Here is a 23,638-nt window from a genome sequence, read left to right on the forward strand (position 1 = left end):
CTAAGCCTGTGAAGTAGAACTATATATCAAGTTTGATGAAGGTGTGAATAATATGTTAGCGTCAAACATTTGATGTACTTCATTCAATTGGGTCTTTGCTCAAACTCGTGAGAGTTTTGCTGCTAGATGTATAATGAATGGAAAGGGAAATTTGATATATACTGCGAAAATAATGACCGAACAGGAGCGCGGTTATCACTTACGGCAGTGTGCAAATTTCATCTTCTGGGTATATGGGTGGAGGGGGGGGGGTATACCCCTCTTAGATCACCATTTACCAGGAAGTAAAAGCTCTAATTCCAAGTATCTCCAGGTATCAATTTACGTTCACCGATATTAATGTAATTCAATATGCACCAGTAAAGCTTGTGTAAATTCACCAATGTCAAACATACTATTTTGTCAGCATATGGGTTGGAATGTAGACCAGAAACGTGTACACTTGAGTTAACATTAGGGACCGGTCAGTTTCGGATCTATAGATTTTTCCACAGGGCCGACGAAAAGTCACTGAACACGTTTTGCGTTTTAATGTTATACTGTAAGAAGACCTGATTTCTCTCTGGAATACGATTTTTTTTATAGAAGTGATTACAGATGAGGCAAAGGCTTGAAGATGTACACGAAAATAGAAGTAAATTGTTACCATTTTAACTTTTTGCATACAACAAATGTTTAGGGTCAGGGGGCTTAAAGAAGGGTCGGTCGGGTTACGCTATTTTTCATTTTGCCTTTAATATGTTAACACTGCAGTCGTTGGCAAAGGTTATCATAATTGGTAAACAAGACATTAACGAATTGTGTGATCTGAAACAAAGTTAGCAGAATGCTTTGGATATTTGACAACCCAACACATTTATAATTATGCTATAAAACTCTCAGTAGTGGGTATTTTCTATATATAAAAGGAGGTTATGATACCTGGCTATCATCATAGCCCACGTCTGGCCCAAAAGCTACCTTTGAAGAGCGTTCCCGGTAACTAAACTATAAAATATTGTGTGTTTCTGGTAAAGAGAACCAGGTAGTACAGCGTTACAGTAATGTTATGAATATTCAAGTAGATTCAATGTCTGGTGTTGTATCTGTTAGATAGTTTGGCATATAGTGTTTACCTTTACTTGTTTACGTGCGTGTATTTCATACAGGTATCAAATATTTGTGGATACTATTCCTTGAACAATATACTACATACATACATATCTTTTGGTTTTGAATTGTTGACCAACAATTACGCTCTCAAAAACACCATTCCGTAAGTATCAAACTTCAAGTTGTAAAATTGAAGAATATAACCAATTTTGGTTATAATTGTATTGCTGCATATAAAAGAATCCTCAAAATGATTATTTCGAACTTCAACGTAAGGCGTCAGATTTCCATAGTAACTCCAAGACTCCAAGTAATTTGTCATAAATCAGCGATTTGAGATATAAACAAACTTATGCCATTTATGTTGATACATGGCAACTATTCAAACTGTTAAGAAACATATAGACTCCATGGATTTCTGTTTAGTTTTGTGACCATACTCTTGAACCAGAGCAGTTTTACAATCTCATCTACCTCGTCCGCAAAGAGAATAGGTGGTTTTATGTTTTTCAATGTCACCAATGTCTAATTCCAAACCCAACCCTTGCTGTGTATAAACAGTTGCGGTAGGTCAAACACAAGACGTTTCTAATGTTGTTAGTTTGGTATGGTTTATACTGTATGCTTGTCACTTATGCACCAATTGTAGAAGAAAACCTTTTAATAAAAGTAAAATTTCAATTACACACTTTGGTCATTTTTTAATGCAGTTGTTTATTTCATAGCTAAGAATGAGATTACATACTACAAGCATATTAAGCATGCACAATTAAAGATGGTGAAAGTTTGTAGTTCGTTCGATCGCACCCCCACCCCCCCCGCACGACGAGGCGGCCAGGAGGAGAGCACCCGACGATGAGGATAGTTAACAGAGAATATGCTGTGGCAGTATCACACAGTGTCTATAATCCAAGTTTAAAACAGCGAATGGATACCGGATATGACGTCCATTAGTCGCAGTCGGGAATTCCTGTAATATTATAACCATATTCGGCATAATTGCAGTGCGGAACTGTGGAGAAAACAGAAAACAAACAACTGACTAGTAGATAGTGTTGCCGATGTGAAGACTTGGAAGGGTTACACTGATTGGAAAATATATTTTACGCGATTATATTTCAATATGAACATATTGATGCAAACTCATCTTCAATTTCAGTTGACTTCTTCAGCCCTATGCCGTAGACTGCAGCCAAAGTGTCAATATTACGAAATCATCATCGAAAGAGTTGTTATTTTCAGAATTTCTTCTGATACAAGAATAATCCATGCTGGAAACTTGTCGTACCTATTCTCGTACTGAAAATATTCCTTCCCACTAAACAAGTATGAACTGCTTTTTGCGTGATGAACATACTCATTTTAGTCAGGGATCTCAGTAGTCAGAAAAGAACGAACAAATTACACACAACTTCAGTTTTGGACCACAACGCCCTGGAAAGTTACCATTAGTACAAATTCAAACTTACTGCGATCCTCACAGACAGCGCCTTTTGGACGAAAGTCGCAATATTCGTCATCCCATTTTCCATTGCGACTTCCTCGGAACCTATTTCGAAGAACAAGTTGCCATCATCAGTTGCATGTCATAGTGTTGTAATTACACATATCGTGTAATGCAGGTACTGGCAGTGGAGCCATTTATAGAGATACATATTACTATCATTTGAATTGTTTAGGAAGACAGTTTTCTACAGCTCTGCCAGGCAACTGTTATGTTTCTCTTCAATGTTCAAACAAAGACGTTACGTGTAGGGTCTATGGTTCAACCATAAAAGTCAACCCTCAATGCATTTCTTCCTGAGGCTAGTGTTTAATACTATGTGACAGATAAACGTCATTATCGTAACATAGGCTCTTGGCGGAATGGAGTGGTGTATTACTTTGTAATATCTGGTTTATGGCTTCATTTTCTTTACATTTCAAACATGAGAGTAATATACGGAGAACCCCTCCCCTCTCGACTGACTGTCTGTTTTTCTACGATTGCCACTATAAAGATCTATATACAACATTACGATGCAAAATTTTAAACATGCTATCTGTCGGTGGGCCCTGTCCTCTATACCATCGGGTTAACTGTTATCGTCTTGGTTTGGCTAGGTATGTTACACTTTACTACGTGGGTATGCAGGATGTATAGTTTGATTCGGACACTACGGTTTACCACGCCATGCACTAACACTAATACAGATCAATACTGAACCCATCAGGGGCAGCCCTCATTGGACTTTTTAGGAGACAAGTACAAACATTTCAGTATGATTAACATTATGTAAAATATCAGTAATAACATACTCACCACAATTGACCACAGTCTTGTCCACCAGTTGCATTTTTCTTGGTGTTGTTGTTTGGTTCGTTTGGTGACCAAATGCTATAGGTAGTAGTGCACAGACCTTGGCGTACTGTGCTTTCTAACCACACAAAGTCACCCTCTTTGGTTGTATCTTCAAAACCCATCCAAAAGCCGTAGTTTGAAATACAACTTGCAGCGGTGTAGTTATTAACCGTGATGAAGTTTATGACTGCGTCGTGTTGCTGTTCACTCTCCAATCTTACTAGACCGTCGTAATTAGCATAGCAAAAATCCCTTGCCTTATCGTAGTAAGCATGGTTGGCACTGGACTGCTCGCAATAGAAGTAGTAGATCCTACAGTCGCAACCCGGAGAGAGTGCTAATTTACACGATCCTAGCACAAGATGAAACATACAAGTACAATTTAACGTTGTTTTGAAATACAACTTGGAATCAAAATACACGTAATGGCACCACAGAAATCAAACACTATCAACAAAATAAGACATCCTGCCATTACAGTATGTTTCATATTACCGTTCACTGACTCCAAGTCTATTTGTTTAGCCTGTGTACTACGCTGCCCAGATACATCTTTATACCTCCTAACCCTCTGTTCTCCGCTTGTAATGATTACATTGTCAAATTTAAGACTGATAATTTCGAATTGAAAATTTCCACCCAATAGCCTGATCGATGACAGTGTGCAGTCCCTTCAACCATTAAAACATCCAAAAGACGAGCGGAGAATGCGAGGACTAGGATGTATCTCGACAGCACAGTAAACAGGCTACTGTTTAATACAACCACATAGAAAACCATAAACTACAGAGTGAATACAGTTTCTTGCGACATGCGTTAAACGATAGACAGCTGAGACTCCACAGTAAAACTTTATTTAAATTATAGTGACAAAATATGAAAATAATATCAGAAATCCGGAAAAGCATTAAAAAAATTACTTATTACTCCTGACCCTTGTGATTTTGAACGTATGTTATTTTAATTTATGTCTAAATGAAATGAACTAATGTGCCATCACACAAACATTAAATACAGACGTCAAAACATTAGAGAGGGGGGAGAGAGAGAGACACACACATAAACAGAGAGAGAGAGAGAGAGAGAGAGAGAGAGAGAGAGAGAGAGAGAGAGAGAGAGAGAGAGAGAGAGAGAGAGAGAGAGAGAGAGAGAGAGAGAGAGAGAATGGTTACTATGTTGGAAGTTTGACAACCTATTTGCATTCAGGGTTTTTCAGATGCAGCATTTGTTGTTGATAATCGCACATGCAAAGAAACGACTCCAGTAAGATATTCTTTTAGCCAAGAAAACTTTACATACCTTGTAATGCCTTTCGGTTTATAAATAAAGAGAAGAAAACTTTAATGAATGGTTGCAATGTGTATTCATCTAATGATATACATGTAAGACGTATTTAATAGTAAGGTTACTTAAAGAGGAATAAAGGTAAGGATGATATTCATCTTAGCTACATTGCTTATGGATTCAGAAAAGTTATTGTTAGCAATCACGGACCTGCATCGTCAGACATCTCGAAAACAAAGTTATTATGAAGAATTGGTAAACCTGGATAATATAGGAGAGGCGTACTGTACATGGGAGTGGGGCATCATGGGAAGAGTATATATAAGAAAGGAAAGACTATCTATTTTGGGGTCTCCTAAGCACAAGAAATGAGAGCTAGCTAAGATGGAATACGGTCTTGGGCTAAATTTCACATTAAGTTTGCCAACGGTTACTGCCGACTATTGCTTAGGGGGTCCATGCATTCTGTTTGTCATCGCAACACCTTAAAAATGATGGGTCAGTCGATTGATGGGTCGATCAGTCAGTCGGTTAAAAATACAAAAAATGATTTTATAACAAATAAGTGTATGGGTATATGTTGGTGATACTTTCAATTCATAATCTTATTTTAACAGCCTGAATGACTTAGAAATGACAATTTCAGTAAGAAGGAAACTTTGAATCATTTGTTTTATTAAAATTTCCAAATTTCAGCAATAAACAATATATTTCGTTGCAATCTATAAATCAGTGACGTGTTTTTATCTAATCCTGCCGTAGAGGGCGTCAATGTCGAAGAAACGTAGCGTCCGGGGTCGGCATGTAGGGTCGGTTGGGTGATGAAAAACAAAGACCGCCCTTACGTACTGTTAGGAACTTGTAACTTATATTTTGTTTCATTCAGATGTATTTTGTCGATTTTTTAAAAAGCGTTTTGAATTCAAAGTCGATTTGTCCTAACAGTAATGCGAAGTGTGAAGAGAATTCTAAACAAGTGGTATAAATTGAAATATTTATGTTGTAACCATAACTAATCTACCTACCCCATCAAAAGTTGAGAAGACACAGTTAAACGACAAGCCGCACAAAAACAGAATTATCTTTATATCCATGGTAACCGTTATGGTATAGTACTCTTCTGCAATGAATGAAAAATATTCCGGTGACGTTTACTACCAAACCAGAGTGACTATAGAGTTTTAATTAGGCTGCGCGATGTGTTTTACATCTCACAACTATTTTCGTTACAAATTACTCAAAAAACCACAGGCACTGAGCATTCATGTTTGCGAAGTTTTGATTCGTCTACTATGGGCACTGGCGTAATTAATGGTGGTTGTAATGATGCTGTCGCAGTGAACAGTCTTTATTGTGTATATCTAAGTTGTACAATAGATGATATCGTGCCACTTGTAACAACGTCTTCGTATCATGAAACGTACATTCGTCGAAGTGTTGGAAACAAAAACCGTTTTTTTTTGCAATGGTATTTCCAAGAATGAACACAAAGGGAGTTTTGTAAAGTTTGGTGAATTTTGTCGGGAAGGCACATATAAACAACCGTAGAAAGGGGACAGTGAAGAACTTATTAAATAGGATACCAGACTGTAGAGATTTGGATAAAAGTGCGATAAAAACGAGATGATCAGAAGCAAAAGCAGGTATACTCACGTTATTTAGCTTTCCGTGTCTGTCTTCAACTGGAGGATACTGCCTAGTTAGTGGAAAGCTTGGCAATATATTTAGTTTTAGGTATCAGGGGGTTCCACTCTTCAATTTCTAGCAGGCTTCATTCATGAGATTGTTAATGTGCAAAATATTGCAAAAATATACTGGAAATATTGTCAATTACATTACAAAAAAAGCATCCCCGGTTTGAATGACTCACTTCGGGTTGTTTTAATGAAATATCGACAAGGGGTAACTCACAGTATGGTCTTTGCATAAGTGGACGGTTTGAATTGACTACTCTCACTTTTTATCGACGACTAATTACACAATGTGACAACTTTAAGAGGTGTTATCAGAGATATGCTGATGGCAGAAAACATTTTTTCTGTCATTTTCTCAAAAAAGTCTTTGTAATGATACGGGATGACAGCATATTGACAACGATCTTTGATCTCTGTAAAATGTCCCTAGTGAGCTATGTTTTAATGGAAAAAAATACAGATATGGACGGTGTTGAAATTTCGTTGACAGCTCATTATATCACGTTTTCTTTTGATTATTCTAGTTTCGTATTATATTAAACATGTCGAATAACGAAAATAAATTTTTTATTTGTTTTAATTATAAGTTGTACAATTAATTGCATATAGAGCGATGTGTTGTTTTTTTCACAGTACACAGTGTACAGTGACAATCTGTAATTGAAGCTATGGTTTTGTTTAGCACAAACAAATAGAGTAAAGCAAATACTATCACAAAATTTAAGTTGAGATGTGTTCAAAACTTTGGACTGACAAAAATAACTGTGAAACCATACCAACGTCTGTTTTTTATTGCATTTAAAGTTGCCATAGCAACAACTGTCACGTTTTAAAAAAATACATGTATGAATGTATGACTCACCGTACTTATAAGATCATACACCATGAACAGTATTGAATCACTTTTTGGTGCATTTATGACTTACCATACTTGTAATATCATACGTGTATGTATTTGTGCAGCTGGTACAATAAATATGGTACAATAAATCCAATCAAACTGGTTTTCGGTCCGCACCTAAAAATCAGCACTCTCATTGCGATCATGATTTCAATCTGTTTCAGTATTACTTCTGGATTTTATGTAATTGATATATAGGAAAGTGTCTAATCATTTTAATGGATATATAGGAAAGTGTCTAATTATTTCAGTGGATATATAGGACAGTGTCTAATTATTTCAGTGGATATATAGGAAAGTGTCTAATTATTTCAGTGGATATATAGGAAAGTGTCTAATTATTTCAGTGGATATATAGGAAAGTGTCTAATTATTTCAGTGGATATATAGGACAGTGTCTAATTATTTCAGTGGATATATAGGACAATGTCTAATTATTTCAGTGGATATATAGGAAAGTGTCTAATTATTTCAGTGGCTATATTGGTGGTTGTCTGATTGAACGAATGCTACTAACCCTAGTTATAGCTAATGCAGCCGACCCATGTGAATGTGTTCAAACGTTTATAACAAAAACTAATTTTTCATACAACGTTTTGTTGCCTATAGGAATAAATGCCCCCTCCGTTACAATATTATCAACTGTCAAGCACTCCTGTCGTCAAAACTTACAACAACTGTCAAAATGTTCAGAAATGGAATCTGTCATCAAATGTTGCGCCAAAATATTACAAAACAAAAAGAAAACTTCAGTACACATATTTCTCACCAAGGTAGTAAGCTCAATTTAAAAAAGCTTCAAGTGAGAAATATTAAAAATATGTTTTTTTGAGCAAAACACAAAGAGATGACACAAAATGTCAAAATATATTAATCAAAACCACACAACGACTACATAAAACATATGTAATACATGGTGTATTAGTGTTGAAGTATTGATTAGAATACATATTAAAATCAACTAAAATGAATCTTAAACTAAACAGAAGGCATCCACCATTCAAACACGATTATTCAGATCAATCAGTAACTCTTTTTGACACACAGGAAGCAGAAAACGTGTTGCTAACAGATGTTAACGGTATTTGAGTACCAAAGGCTCACTCTACAAACTTTGTGAAGACACAGTCCAATTATTTCTGGGATGTGTCACTTTAACGTACGTTACGATCAGCAACCGTTGAAATCAACTCCTTTAGGCAAGTATAGTTTCTAATACAAAATTCCCATCACACTTTCCAAATGTGCTGAAAATATCACTTGGGATATGATAAGAAAATGGCGGGAAGGGGTTGAGTGACCCTTTCACGATACTTGCACTCACACGGAGTAACATTGCAGTGCCCAGAAAACTATCATATTAAATTCCTTTTGTATATAAGGCAGGAACACCAGTAGATCTCATATATCCCACAGTTCTCTCTGAATTGTATCCTCACACATTAGCTCTGTGAAATCAGACAAATTACAGCAATGTATTTGGAAAGTTATTATCAGGCAAATACTTTATTAATAATTTGAATTACTTTCTGTACGTCAGATCACAGACACTATAGCCCTATGGTGGTCTGAGGTGAGATCTAATACTGTTCTTGCTATACATGTAAAGGAATTGGCAGTTTCTCAAGCTTTAAAAAACGACCCATGTATTGTTATCGTACGATACATCCCATAATATAGGGTTATGTTCTTAGTCTCAGACCAATCAAATTATCACTTTAAAGCTGTATTAACGTAACTGGAGTATTATGGGGTTTTTTCTCGATTAGACATTCTGCAATACATTCACTGAAAATGGTTAAAATACCAATAATTGGATATTGTACAAGGTGATTATAGGTTGATTTTATCCATAGGTAAGACCAGGCAATTGATCTGGTGGTTTTTGACTTTGTCATTTACATAATTAGTTATTTTATTCACTGTCTTCTTTAAATATAGATACACAAAACATAAGGCAATGGTACAGCTAACATCAGTTTGACACATTACAATATAAAAACTCAAACACACACACACACACACACACACACACAGATATTTCACCATGGCTATAGCACTACTGAAGCTCAGTTCAGTTGTCCTAAAAACTTACAAACGAACAAAATTTGAAACTATGAGGTCTTTATTGAATATAAATGAAGAAATACAAATTTTACATAATTGGAAGCCCAATATTTAGTTTTCATGATTGTAATTATATATATACCGATGTGTAAATATTTCAATGTATGTGAAAAACTATTCAAACATGTATGTACATGTATTTTGAATCAGTAAGAATGAGTATTACATTATTAGCTGTTAGTAAAAGTCACAGGTCAATATTTCCTCCTTTCATTCAGACTCTGCACAAATTTGTACCCATGCAATCCCCCACACTGTCAAATAGTATATCTACTGTCCAAATATTTATGTCCAAATAAAAGTTCCACTGTGAAACGAAAATTCAAGAATGAAGCTGTTTTAGTGTTTTTTTACTACAGCACTGAATTCTTTGAAATACCAACATCCTATTTTTAGGGTGTATGTACATGAACATACTAGAAAACAAGTCTTTATAGATACTTTTTTTATCTTTTGTTCTCAACTTGTTTTTAGATGCCATTAATTAAATTCTTTGTTTGCCATCCGTGTGCAGGTAGTTTGTAATTGTTGGTAGATTTAGAAAAAACAAACATACTTCGTTTTGCTCAAAATTTCCACGTATTCCATATTATTGAAAATGAAAAGACTGTTCAAATATTCGCAGAATAAGTACACAAATCTCTAAATAGCAATCAAACTTTTGACTTTTACATTTCACCAGTGTAGCAGATTTAGGTACACACAGAATATGAATCAACAGAAAAGTGAATTTTATATGACAGAATAGCATTGTGTTATTTTCTGTGTTTGTTTTTTCCCCCGTCTGCCTGGTAGGTTTTGGGGAAATTCAAGGATGACAAACAAAGCACTTAATTGATGAAGCCTTATTACAAGTTCAATGCAAAAGGACATATATGAAAAGAAAAACTTCCCAGTTTACAAAAAATATCAGAAAAAACAGAAACAAACCAATACTGAAAGGTACAGTTGAAAAGTATACCATTGTCATGACATGTTTGCAATACATTGTTTCTTGATTTGCTGTACAGCTCTTATGTTTAATGATGGGAGTACCCTTTCAATTTTACAATCAAAAAGTTTTCTTTGCAATAATTAATAAAATGTTTAATAGTAAAGACAGAGAAGGGTCCCTAAAAAAATATGTGTGGCTATAAAGTTCTAGTTTTTCTAGTGGGTTACCCCACAGAGACCGTTTGTTTATGGCAAGGTGGTGGAACAGAAATGGGAAATCAGGCAAACTGTTTGTCATGCATTGCACCATAATTGTATTAGGTAAAGTGATTGAGATACATGTAGTTAAGGTACATTGCATCCCACTTACCCCTGGAGAGCTCAAACAGATTTACTTTCATACTTGTTTTGTGGAATTTCTCAAGGATTAGGGTCACACCTATATTGCAATGGGTCAATATTATGTGTTTTCCACGAACCTGTTTTTTTCTCTTCAAAACTACTGGATTTGAGTTTTTGTTTTTCTTGCACTGTGCCTGTACAACAACAATTGATTGTTGTTAATACATCTATATTTAGTAACTGGCAAACAATGAGCTATTATGCTGGGTTATTGTCAGACGAGTCCACCAGTTTTTACATGTTGTATATTTGCATTTTGTTTATCTGTACAACTGTGCCAGTGCTGAAACCTGTTATTCAAGTTTCAACCCTCAATATTTCTCTATCATATTTCTGTATCAAAAAAAGTGTACCAATATGGCTGTTTTTGAAGGAGGCATTATGTGTATAAATTTACACATACAAGCTTACACTCATCCACAGATATAATCCGCTGATCATACTGCCACCTATAGGTCAACTGTAACTATGAAATTAAGATCTTTATTCCACACAAATTAAGCTTATGTTAAGGAGCTTTATTTTAAATCCCTAGTATGGTTATTAATGAGATGCCTATAAACGACATAAAGTGGGTTTGACTTTCTGCTTTGCCTTAGCTCTTTATTATAACATTTGTAATCCTGAAACAATACAAATTGGGTGAACTTAAGGAGCCTGGCTCCTACTCCCTAGCTTATTGGAAATATATGAGTGTGTGTTGGGTCACAGTACATGTGCAGTCTATCTGTCAGACAATAAATTCTTGACATTCAAAGTGAAACTTAACTTTTATACAGCAAATTATCTTAGCTTGATAAACATATGATTTATCTACATGTGTCTACCCTTAAAAGATAAAGTACAAAAATAATCCTGACAACACACATGAATAACTACTAGCTGAACTATGAACACAATCCACATGACTAACATACTGGCTAGACTATGAACACAGGGTAAGTTTTCAATAGTATAAATCACACCTCTACTGGACGTCGTTGGCCATCATATCTTTCCTGCACAATAGCACCACTTGCTTGCATTTGAATCAAAACATTTGAAAAGCTTTGCTTTTCTTTACAGGAACAACTTAAGTGTACACAGGTGAATACATGCAAGCTGTGGAATCTGTACAATTGTTGTCACATACCTTAATGAGAAGTTTTCAAAGTCATAAATTTCCCATCAAATTATTACCTTTGGATAGACTAGATTATTCTCTCTAACCAGTAACATTTTCAGAAACTGAAGTATTACTCTAAAATTAAAAGAAATCTAACAAAATTTTCATCCACAAAATAAATGCAATTAAAAACAATCACATGATACCCAACATCATCTATGATTGGTCAATAAAATGGAAGTTAAAACACACTAAACACTGTCCTATATGAAAATAAGAACTTGGCTAAATCCCTACAAATGTAGACAAAAATTTGTTATTTTCATAATTTTTCAAAAATAATTTTGAACAGTTAAAACTTGCATATCAAGACTGTCAAATGTTACATAGTTTTTTAATCCTCCTACAAACTATCATTTTTGCCCTCCATCTATGTTTCCCTCCATCTTTGTTTCCCTGCATCTTTGTTCTACAGTCTAGCTTTGTTGCTTCTCTTCATGGCAAGGCAGATATTTCCAGCTGGTTTATCAGCAGGCAACATTACCTACAAAGAAATGACAAAATCATTAGTTACATGAGGTACTATTGTGGAGAGCTCACTGCAAACACACATATATTGTTTTGTTTTGTGGTATGTACCCATAACAAGACAACTTGTTATTAAGTAACAGGCATATATCCTTTTATTAACCACACACCAAAATGCTTTCAGCAACACATCAACATATCACACCATTTCTGTAAGTAAAATAACTTGCAAAATCATCATTCTCAACCATCTTACAAATGTACAGAATCTAGTAATTGACACCAAGGTATATAGGAAATACCCACAATCCTCCTTTCCAAAAAATGGCCTCAGCATATAGAATTTCAAGACATTTTTTGACATGAAAGGCAATGAGATCATGGGAGTCAATGGTTGTGAAAGTGCAGTGTTAACAGACCATAGTTAAAATGGCTGCCATGACAGCCATGTAGACAACTCTCACAATGGAAAGTGTTTTCAAATCGAATGGATATGTTAAGTGGATAATATCCATCAACTGACGAATATGAAGTCAAGTTTAGTATTACTGTGGCCAGTTGATGATGTCCACCAAAACATTTCCTGTATGTACATGTCATCCATAGTTTTACACTTTGTGATACGACTCACCTCATCCTTGTTTTCCATTCCAAACTTTGACAAATCAATTGTAAAATAATGACTATTTGGCATTGTCATTTCCATCTCTTCCAGCTATAACAAAATAAAACATTTATTTCATTATTATCTTGTCCTACTGCCAACTTTGACTGACAGCTACTTGTTGTCGAACTGGTGCAGTGAACCTTGGCATTCAGGACAGTTTTTTCCTCAATAATGTTCCTTGATGAGAGAGTTCAGCATCCAGAACATTTCTCCTTGCCTATTTTAAATGATTGAAGGACTACACAAAGTAACTAATAAATTCAACTGTGATCACACTGATGGGTACAGAATGTCAAGATGACCAACACAGGGGGTGCACTTCTATCCTAATAACCAATTTTAACATTTCTCACTGTAGGTTGAGATTTGACGCCAATATAGTATTCCACTACATTACAGGTCACATCTGACAGTATTTACATAGCTATCTTACAAATGCTTACTTCATCAAAGTAATATTATATGGCGATGCATTACCAAATCTATTGAAACCTTGCATATACAATGAGATTAACATAGTAACACACCTGTGGAATTTGAAGCATAGCTTTAGTTTGAGTTAGGTACATAGTATATTGTACAGATGGGGAGAAGACTCCTTTATCTGGGGGGCCAGCAAACTCATCCAAGATGGTGGTCTTCACTATCTCCCTGTTGACAAAATATGAAAAATTACAAAATTATTGTTGAATAGAAATTGGAATTTGATTCCATCTTTTATAGTACTAGTGACAAAGTTACCTTTGTGGAAAATTACTCAGTTGCTTAAAAACTAGATTCCAAAATTGTAACCTTATCATTACCACAAACTTATTGTAAGAGTGAATGTTGTTGGACTCTAGGTTCATAGTTACAAATGAAGAAAATTTCTAATCCAGATGTGAATAAAAAATTTCAGTGGAAGTGAGTCAAACGTTTTAGCTGATATCTCATTCAGTACTATGACATATGATCATGAAGACAGCCCAATGTTTAGTAAAACCCTGGTAATGCTGACAAGATTGGGGGAAATATAGGTTCACTTCCAAAGAATGTTTTGAATGTGAGAAGATATTTTTCATTTGTAAGTACAACCTGTTGATGATATTAAATCAGATTGCTGAAATAACATCAGTGAAAACAATCTTGATAAAATTAATCATATGGAGAAAATGACATCAATGAAGGTTATTTTGAACATTCAGCAATGTGGAATTATCTGTAGACAAAGATATGTCTACATTAATTAGATTAAATTTTGCAGTGCTAGTGGTGAACTCCAGCAAGGTATAATATTTTATGGAAGTCATATTTTTAGTTTCGGTTCCACTTCACATTTGTTGTATGTAATAAAATGTGAATACTCCTATGATAAATAAATATCACAGGTGAAATAGTTTGTGATTATAATTTTCAAATTGGCAGTTATATGACAGCTTATTTCCTGTATATATGAACAGTAAAGAAAATACATTTCAGGCACCAACATGTTTACTTTTCTTAAAGAAGTATGTAGAGTGAACAACATGTGCACTGTTAACCTTACATATAGTTGATTTATCAGTTTTGATGGTAGAGTTATTACTAGTCTGGATCCCAATGTTGTTTCTAACTAAACCACAGTCTGGTCAAAGTCCCTCACAGCACAAAAAATTGTTCATCCAATCAGTGAACCAGAACTGCTATACTGATGTAAACAGTGTATAAGTAGCATCCTGAGCTGACAATTATACCATATTTGGACATTACATAACTGTCCCAATAAATACTAACTTTATGATGAACTGCGTTATTGGTTAGAATTTTGTGATTGATTAACAAAGACATGATATTAATGACAGTGAGTGGCTGTGGATGAATTTCAAATTGCATATCAGGACTTCTAGAGTAACGACTTTGACTTATACTGTGAGTGGAGGTGTAAATTGTAATGATACTATATAGGAACTAGACTAAACTATTGCCACATTACAGGACTGTTTCATGTTAGTGTTCACTGGCTCTGTATGATACAAGCATGCAGAAACTAATAAAAAACTGCATGAACATTCTACACTTGAAGAGGAGGATTGCAATGTCTTGTTACACTTTGTCTAAATGAAACCATTTAAATGTACTGCAACTAAACACAGACATGCAGATACCAATATTTTAAGGCCCAGTTACACAATGCAACTCATGAAACAATTCGACGAGGCTAGCAACTGCGACGGAGTGCGTACACGAAGCAACTAGTTGCATGGTGAGTCGCAAGAGCTAACTGTTGCACATGTGTAGATATATAAAAGTTACAAGTCATAGAGGTTATTAAGTCTTCTAGTGGCAGGAACTCGGCAGAAATGCTATAAAATTGCTTGTATTTATGAATAAAATGACTGAAAACTTGTTGAGGTATTGATAGTAAAACTATATTCAATTCGAAGTTCGCTTAGGGCGATGTTGATCTTTCTGACGTCGCTACTTGCATTCAAGTTTAATAAAAATAAATGATATTCAGCAGAGATCAAGCATTCATAGACGTTGTATACTATTGATAAGTGGTAATCGTGGTGATAAATCGAAATTATATCAAACATACTTGCTGAAATAGAATATTTATACTAAAAACATGGCGGCCATAACTTTGAACGTCATTTGACACATAGGTATATGTCAAAGTTTATTATTTGCGACACGGCGATGTGGTTACACGGTGCAACTCATTTTGGTCAACGTGGGTGTAAAATGGGGCCTAGGATTTCCAGAATTGGCCACACACCCCTACTAGAGCTGACCAGTGGTATGCCCTGGGGTTTGCACGGTGGCATGTTAGTTCATTTCATTTACACAAAATGTCACAAGAAACCAGACATTTAATCTTACTATCTGAATGTGTAGCATGTACAGTTTCTTATCAGAGTCTGCATGGTTTTATCAAACTGAGCCAGTGAATGGTAGCTTGACATGGGCTGTATATATCTTATTTTCAATAGGTCATTTGACAACTCATATATTATGAAATAATATATTGGCTGACTGGTAAATCCAGCTAATGTTAGAACACATGGCGAATAAACTTGGCAAGATGCCAAGAATTGTATAATTGTTTCATTATATTGGAGGGTCAAAGGTCAAGGATAGCCAGCACCCTCAAAAGGTATCAAAACTGTCTGTGCATGTAGCTGGTACATTGCTGTACTGTATTGATTAGAAGACCTAATATATTACATCACAGGGCTAAGGAACTTCATAGGTTAGGGAAACTATGTCTGTGTCACTGTATATCTAGGTTGAAATCAGAGCTATATCAAGTAGTAGAGCAAACACAACTTTACCCTGCTTTTGTCATTTTTAAAACATTTTACCAGCTACTTTCAGTACTATTTAGTTATCCATTGACTTGCACCATGTACTGTAAACGTAGCTATTTTTGTGACATGAAAATGTTGCTATTTATGGTCTTTAAGCTGCCAAACTTTCATGGATTTAGTATAAGCCTGGTACACTGTTATTTATATTCAAGAAGACATTTCAGTTAATAAATTTTTGTTGTCCAGCAAAATAAGTGAAAATTAATCTTTTAACGTCCACGTTTACAGATTTACTGAATTACTATCTATTACTTGAAGTTTTCCACATAATCCAAATATTAGCTACATTCCTTCAGAATTACTATCTATTACTTGAAGTTTTCCACATAATCCAAATATTAGCTACATTCCTTCAAATGAGTGACTCAATGCAGTCACAAATGTCAACCATGGTGTCCACCCACTGAAGATGATACAAATTAGATTTATCTTAGGGAGTCTAACCTCTTTTCTACCTTTTACCATAGACCCTTTCTATGCTTTAAACTACCCCTAATCCTAACTCCCTAGTTTGAATACAAATGTGTATCTATCTAACAGTGGGTCACTGTTCTCCATTCTTGTCTTTGCAAGGCCATAGAAGTTGTCAAATTTATCAACGCCAATGAAAGGAAAGTGTGTTTGACTGAGAAAATTTCCCAAATCAGCTATCGTTGTATAGCTTAACTATTGAACTGTATTCAAAATTGGAAGTCAGATGTTTATATTGAAATCTTTTTTTGATTATATGATGGTCAATGCTTTATCACTGATGAAGGAAGACAATTACCATAAATATGAACCAAATCTTTGTATTTGTAATAAATCTGTTTAGACAATTTAGGCTCTCTGTTCCTTTGACAACGAAAATGTGACATCTCTAATTTTATCGTTGTATCTTTGTATTTTCTTACGGGAATTGGACAGTAAGATCCAACATTATTAATGGTAGTATATCAGTCGTCTTGAACAAAATAGGAACATGAACAATATTTTTATACTATCCTTTTCAGCAAGTGGTTGTTGGTTATCATTTCTAGCAGAAAATTGTTTAACTGTTGACAATGATCACTTTGTTGAACATTTAGTCAACACTTTGACAGAACCACGACACATAATAGTTAAGTATTAACTCTATATTGATTACTAAAGATAAATAAAAAAAGATGAGTGATTGATAATGGACCCTACCTAAACATTATTTTCTGTCGACTGAGAGATTGAGATACCATGGAAATGGCAAAGAAAATTTAAAGAAATTAATTCTACAGAATAAATATGTTATGACACCCCCTCCCAACAGAAAATTGACAACAAACAACAAAACAAAACAAGCCTTTACAGAAGATGTAGACCCCCAACTGGTTTGTTGTATGACAAAGTTATCTGCAAATTTAAATTTGAACTTGAAGATGAAGGTCAAGGTCAAAGGTCTATCTGAGAAGTGATCTTACCTCTAGCAATGTAGGTGCACATGGTGTCTCTAGAGATGAAACTTCCAAATTTATTGAACAGTCTGATATTTGACCTTGAAGATGAAGGCCAAGGTTTTAATATCCAACTTGAAAGTTAACCTCTATAGATATAGGTGCAGACACTTGAGTGGTATTTTAGTATTATGACCTAAGAACAATTAAGTTGCACACATTTTACACCATTACAGGAAAAAAATCAAGTATTAACTTACCAGGCTCTATCAAAGTTCAATCCAATGAGACTATTGTACTTCCATTTACAATACACAGTTGTACAGAAAAACCTATCTGATACTTCAGGTAAAGTTGTAAACCTGTCTCTGGCAAAACCAACGAAACCAGAGTTGGTTGTTTTCAATACTTTCATACCCTTTATTCCTGCATATACTACTGGATTACCTGAAAGAATTTTTAATCATTCAAATGATAAATAATAACTCATATTGATAATAACAATCTTTTGTAGGTCAAAATAAATTCAGAAATTTACTGGATGTAATCCAAATTTCTGTCATGGCTGTTGAAGACATGTGTGCAATTGTCAACGAATGGCTGTTGAAGACATGTGTGCAATTGTCAACGAATGGCATATAAGCAAAGTATTCACACTTAATAATGGTGTCCATCCACAATAATACATCTCATCGAGTTAAGAGAGAAAACAATGTTAGTATATATGAATGGCTACATACCATTTCTCTCCTGAGTTACTTGGCAGAATCGTATAGCTTCCGGACTCAAGATGAATGCATGAACATGCTCTTTTCCAGAGTGGTCTGTCCGTCTCCACGGTGCTTCCTCCATGTAAACATTAACTTTGGTAACTTGTGGATGGGTACTTAGAAAATGAGTGCATAGATCCATACCAAACTGTTCGATAGTAGCAATCTAGTGTGTGTATATGAATGATATGTTGTTAGCACAATTATGGTATGTTTCAATCACCGGTATGTGTATCAAAAAATTATCCAAAAACACATACAAATTTAGCTCACCAGGTATATTTGCCCCTTTAAATTTCTTGTATGTAAAATCTGAGCTTCTTCTTGTTTATCACAATAGAATTAGGTTTCAATTTTGTTGTTTTTGTTACATTTTGTTTAAAGATTGCAACTCTATCTCAAGTTAAAGGCCCAAGTCACGGTAGGATAAGAAAATTAGTTGTTTGTCTGAGTTATGTATGCAAACAGTTAGTTCTGAACAAAAGAATGATCACATATAACTTATGGGTCACCTCATGAGATAGCAATAATGTGAGAACTTGGGACTGAATTATGGGCCTTTACAGCTTCAATTAATTAATTAATTAATTCTAAATTACATTAATTTATGTAAATGTATCAGAAACTAGGATGTTTCCCTTCCTATTAAATCTAAAAATCTTCAAAACTTCTAAAAATTCTAAAACTAAATCTAAAAGTTTCCTAGAATTGATGGTTCACTCACAAAAAGACATCACTTACTCCTTTAGTTTTTGCTATTCCATAGACAGTATTCTTCTGTGTGTCTGTGGGAATGACATCACCGTTATCACCTCGTATGTAATCTTTTCTTGTTGCCAATGTCAGTTCTGTGTTGACTTCAACTTCTTTGATATGATGAATTGTCCCTTCACGTCGAATACGTAGTACGCGTACATTGTTCTTACCATACGCTGTTCCCTCCGCAATAAAATCTGCATGAGACATGGCTGATATCCTTTGTAGAGATTATCTGTCAGAGGTCAGAGGTCAAAGATCAAAGGTTAACAAGAATTGTCATACACCATATTGCCTGATGTAGTACAAAAGGTAAGTTGTCAGTTGATGATAAGGGCTGGTAGATGGCAAACACTACTTTAAATTTCAATGTGTTACTTTTTTCATCACAATTTTACAGCCCCTTTCAGAAATTTCAATTGAAATTGTAATAATATTCAAACAATTAAAATGTCTGAGATGATATTATACTTTATTACTAATCAAGTAAACTCTGGAAACAACATCTATTTATGGTTGCCATTGTGCAGCGCCCCTCTAGTGTTTTAGCTTTATAAGCTCACTATGGATTGGGATTAAGATTTAGGTTTGAAAAACAGATGTCTGGCAGAGCTATAGAAAAAGTTAGTCCTGAACAAGAGAATCCTATGACATATGTAATCCTTAAGGATAGCTTCACTGATGAGGTAACACTCATGCAAGAACCTGGGATTAAAACCTGGGCCTTTAAAGCAGGAGAAAGCTTGTGTACATTGTAACTGGGGAAAACCTGTTGCATGATAGAGTTAAAGGTAGCATCTTCCTTCTTATCATATACCCAATATCGATTCCAATGCAATTCAATGGAGAGCATGCGCATCAAACCTGGGCAATAATTTTTCTTATCACAGCCCAGCACACTTTCCCCAAATATGGCAAGTGGTGCGCTCATTGATATCCATTCACTCAGTGATTGGCTTTGTTAATTTCGTCATTATTTTGACATTTCTGCAAATAAAATAATATTTCAGTGCCAATTTAAGTGATTATGTGATTCAAATGATATTTCTGTGCCACTACTTGGGGCATATGATAAAACCTTTACAGCCCGGATATGGGTTTTGCACTCCTTAAGTCGGGGCCCTTCCACCATATAACCTCGGGCTGCAAAACCCATATCCGGGCCATCAAGATTAATACAGATCAGATTGATTTTTAATCAAACCAAACCAGCATTGGGTGGGTTCAAACTCAGACTGCAGTGGCAAGAGATACATGAGCTAACTGACAACCCCATCCACCACCCCCATCCCCACACCCACCCCCACACCCACCTTTCCAGATCCTTTCATATACCTCAATACTGACATCACTGCCAATTTGTTGAAATGTCTGCTAGGGTCCCTAAAGAGGCAGAACAATGGACATTGTAGTTACAAAGTGTAAGATTCTCAATCCACAATGCTAGTGATCACTGGTTGATACCTAGCAGTCACTTACCAGCACTCAGATAATGTAACATAACAATATGTTCCATATCAATCCATTTTTTTATTTTTTTAATTTTTATTCAGGTAAACCAACGGGCATAAAGCCCATTTACAGGCACCTTTAAACACTTGTCACCCAAGAAGTCCAGTGAGGGCCATCCCTCATGGGTTCAGTGTTAATGCAGGAGGAAACCGGAGTACCCGGGGAAAACCTGCGTTGTTCGGTAGAGTCAAACTGAACGACACTCTTCTTACTTACAGCGTGGTAAATTTAATCGAACCCTGAATGGGTTCGAACCCCGACTGCAGTGGTAAGAGGCAAGTGGTTTAACCACTTGGCCACCGACAACCCATTGTTTCTGTTTGTGTACTTTATAGCCTTAATTATACTGTAATTAACATCTTATGATAAATATTTACTTCATGAATAGTATAGCACCCGCATGAATACTATAAAAAGACCAAGCAGCACTCATTTGAGACTGGGGAGAACTCTGAAAGCATTTCAGTAAATAACCTAGATATTCATGATCGTACTATTAAACATGTACTCACTGTACAGTTTGTAGTGTATCTTTCTTTGTTTGGTCAATACCTGTACAAACACAACCTTCCTCTATTTCATAACAAATGTAAATTTCAGGGCTAATTATATAGGAATGAATTTGTCATGTTTATTTTCCTGAAATGGAAATTGACAAACTCAACAATAGATTTGACAGATGTACGTAATATTTGGTTAGGTATGCAGAATTGATGCTCCAAGTTAGACCAACCAATTGCATTTACTAATTAGTATGGTACATTTATTTATTTATTTGTTTATTCATTTAGTGAACATAACCAGTGCGGGAATTATTACAGGTACAATAAATGAAAAGAAAAAATATATTATAACCAAAAAATAATCTAAAAATAAGCTATTAGAGTGACTGTATTTTGATATTAAACATATGGGCATTCCAGTAGATACTGATACATAAACAGATTTGTAACTGGTATAAATTCCACCGCATGGGAGCAATAACTATCTCGATCTAGTCATAACCCTAGTCTAAGTTTAACCACAGTTGTCTCTCTCCAACGTCCATACAGACTAGACACAAGTAAGAAACGAATGACCCTCATGTCAATGAGTCTCCTATTCTATTTGCATTGGTAAATAGATAAAGATAAGAGTACACATCATGTACATGTGATATGCGGGTCTATCCCCGAGTCTCTTCAGACTTTACACCACTCCAGTATTAACTAGTCCATTGGGAGATTTATCTATCTATTTTTTTTAATCTCATATTCTTCAAATGTTTTGAGCTTGTTATTCACTTTTAGTTTATGTGAAGGAAAATGTCCTCAAATGTGTATTCTATTTAATCCCCCCCCCCCCACTCCCCCAAAGTTTATACGAGTATTGTTCAGTCTAGCTGCAATAATTATAGCGTTTTGCTGCGATTTTGAGGGTGTTTTGTCTGTTTTGGCGACTTTTTAAGTTTTGATGTTTAACCCGCCGGTTAAACACCAAAACTTAAAAGTCGCCAAAACAGACGAAAAACCCTCAAAATCGCAGCAAAACGCTACAATTATCGCAACTATGTTCAGTCTTGCCACGTCGATATCCACACTGGCATGTTTACTACTTTATCTTTTTACTCTAGTCTACTAGTACATGTAGTAAGTATGTACAAACTAAACACACACATTCAAGGTCACACTTGCCATGTTTTGAAATACGTGCGACGTCAACAAGTGGCAATGCCCGTCAAAGAGGGGAGCCTACTTCACACATCACATACACGATTCATTCATCATCATCCACAATGCATGGCCTACATCCTGGCGAATGTGTAGGGACCCTCATATCATTGCCACCCCTGCCCACACACGAACAATATAACTTATAAGGGACGCACCTTGGATGTACAACACTGAGATTCACACATGTCCATGTATCCATGTCTAGCTAACTGTGATTCTCACTTACACGTACACGCACACGCCAGATCTTGATACATGTATGCACTAAAAATGTCAGGTTGACCAGTCCTGGGGCATGTGGGGTGCGTGTTTGGAAGGGACACGACATTAACCAAAACTTGCAAAAGCATGGTAGTCAGTCTATGCAAAAGCCTCATGTGCATACCGTGCGTCTAGAAAAAATTAATGCCAGCCTGGCGTCAACAAAGATTGTTTGGTGGCAATCCCTAAATTTGAACTAGACTAGAGAGCAAAGCCCGAGATTTCTCCCGCTGTCTATAAATAACATATAAACAAAAACACCGACCTTTAGAGCGAGTACACGTTGAAAGCTAGTAGTAATGAAGTTGATGTTCAGCGATATGCTTCTGGGCTGGGCTTATTCAGTTTACGTAACACTGACAGACAGCTGGGTACCTGTATATGTGGGAGAGCGGAGGCCAGCGTGTAGTTTTCGTCGGCGATTCCTGAAACACGGTGAGTGCAATGTGACGTATATCATGTACGTGTCCAAGTTTTTTTTCCTGAAACACATGAACGGTCGTAAATTACGATTGTTACCTCCTTTACCCTTATCGTCCAATCACAATCTAGCTGTCTCGAAGTATGAGGACGAAGGTCACGCTAGGGTCACGGTAATATCTAGGTCAACCTCTCTCACTTAGTTATTATTACAATGACATGTGCAGTTATTCAGTATTGTATTTTAGAATCTCAAAAACACAAATCAATGACACACTATCTCCCAATATTAATAATGTTTAGTTCAATAGATGTCAAAGTTAAGGATATTTTTTAAGTTTATATATATCCCAAAGACTGCTAGAATCAGGCTGTACGATTCAAAGTGACCGCATGAA

The 23,638-nt window shown here is 35.5% G+C and overlaps 2 protein-coding genes across 2 annotated transcripts; both read right to left on the reverse strand.

The window, feature by feature from the left end:
• Positions 1-1,803: 1,803 nt before the first annotated feature.
• LOC144441231 (C-type lectin mosGCTL-1-like) lies at positions 1,804-4,943 on the reverse strand. Its single transcript, XM_078130788.1, has 5 exons — positions 4,928-4,943; positions 4,733-4,801; positions 3,395-3,785; positions 2,562-2,641; positions 1,804-2,104 (listed from the first exon to the last, which is right to left on the reverse strand). The coding sequence occupies exons 1-5, from the start codon at positions 4,941-4,943 to the stop codon at positions 2,043-2,045; spliced, it is 618 nt and encodes a 205-aa protein (XP_077986914.1). The 3' UTR covers positions 1,804-2,042.
• Positions 4,944-9,503: 4,560 nt separating this feature from the next.
• On the reverse strand, positions 9,504-23,302 carry LOC144441010 (uricase-like). The gene is made up of 7 exons (XM_078130518.1): positions 23,086-23,302; positions 19,321-19,570; positions 18,550-18,745; positions 18,070-18,256; positions 13,602-13,725; positions 13,039-13,122; positions 9,504-12,423 (listed from the first exon to the last, which is right to left on the reverse strand). Exons 2-7 carry the CDS (start codon positions 19,543-19,545, stop codon positions 12,349-12,351), a joined length of 891 nt encoding a protein of 296 aa, XP_077986644.1. The 5' UTR covers positions 19,546-19,570; positions 23,086-23,302; the 3' UTR covers positions 9,504-12,348.
• Between the last annotated feature and the right edge of the window lie 336 nt (positions 23,303-23,638).

The sequence above is a fragment of the Glandiceps talaboti genome, chromosome 10, assembly GCF_964340395.1.
Source record: "Glandiceps talaboti chromosome 10, keGlaTala1.1, whole genome shotgun sequence".
Taxonomy (NCBI): domain Eukaryota; kingdom Metazoa; phylum Hemichordata; class Enteropneusta; family Spengelidae; genus Glandiceps; species Glandiceps talaboti.

What these genes read in the sequence shown, in the direction of transcription:
- LOC144441231 (XM_078130788.1), bottom strand. An exon ending in AAACCGAAAGGCATTACAAG is followed by an intron (nt 3,786 to 4,732) that starts GTATGTAAAGTT and finishes ATCTTGTGCTAG; the next exon opens with GATCGTGTAAATTAGCACTC. An exon ending in CAAGACTGTGGTCAATTGTG is followed by an intron (nt 2,642 to 3,394) that starts GTGAGTATGTTA and finishes TCTTCGAAATAG; the next exon opens with GTTCCGAGGAAGTCGCAATG.
- LOC144441010 (XM_078130518.1), bottom strand. Translation starts at nt 19,545, where the DNA reads ATGTCTCATGCAGATTTTATTGCGGAGGGAACAGCGTATGGTAAGAAC. An exon ending in GAATAGCAAAAACTAAAGGA is followed by an intron (nt 18,746 to 19,320) that starts GTAAGTGATGTC and finishes TACACACACTAG; the next exon opens with ATTGCTACTATCGAACAGTT. An exon ending in AGTAACTCAGGAGAGAAATG is followed by an intron (nt 18,257 to 18,549) that starts GTATGTAGCCAT and finishes AAATTCTTTCAG; the next exon opens with GTAATCCAGTAGTATATGCA.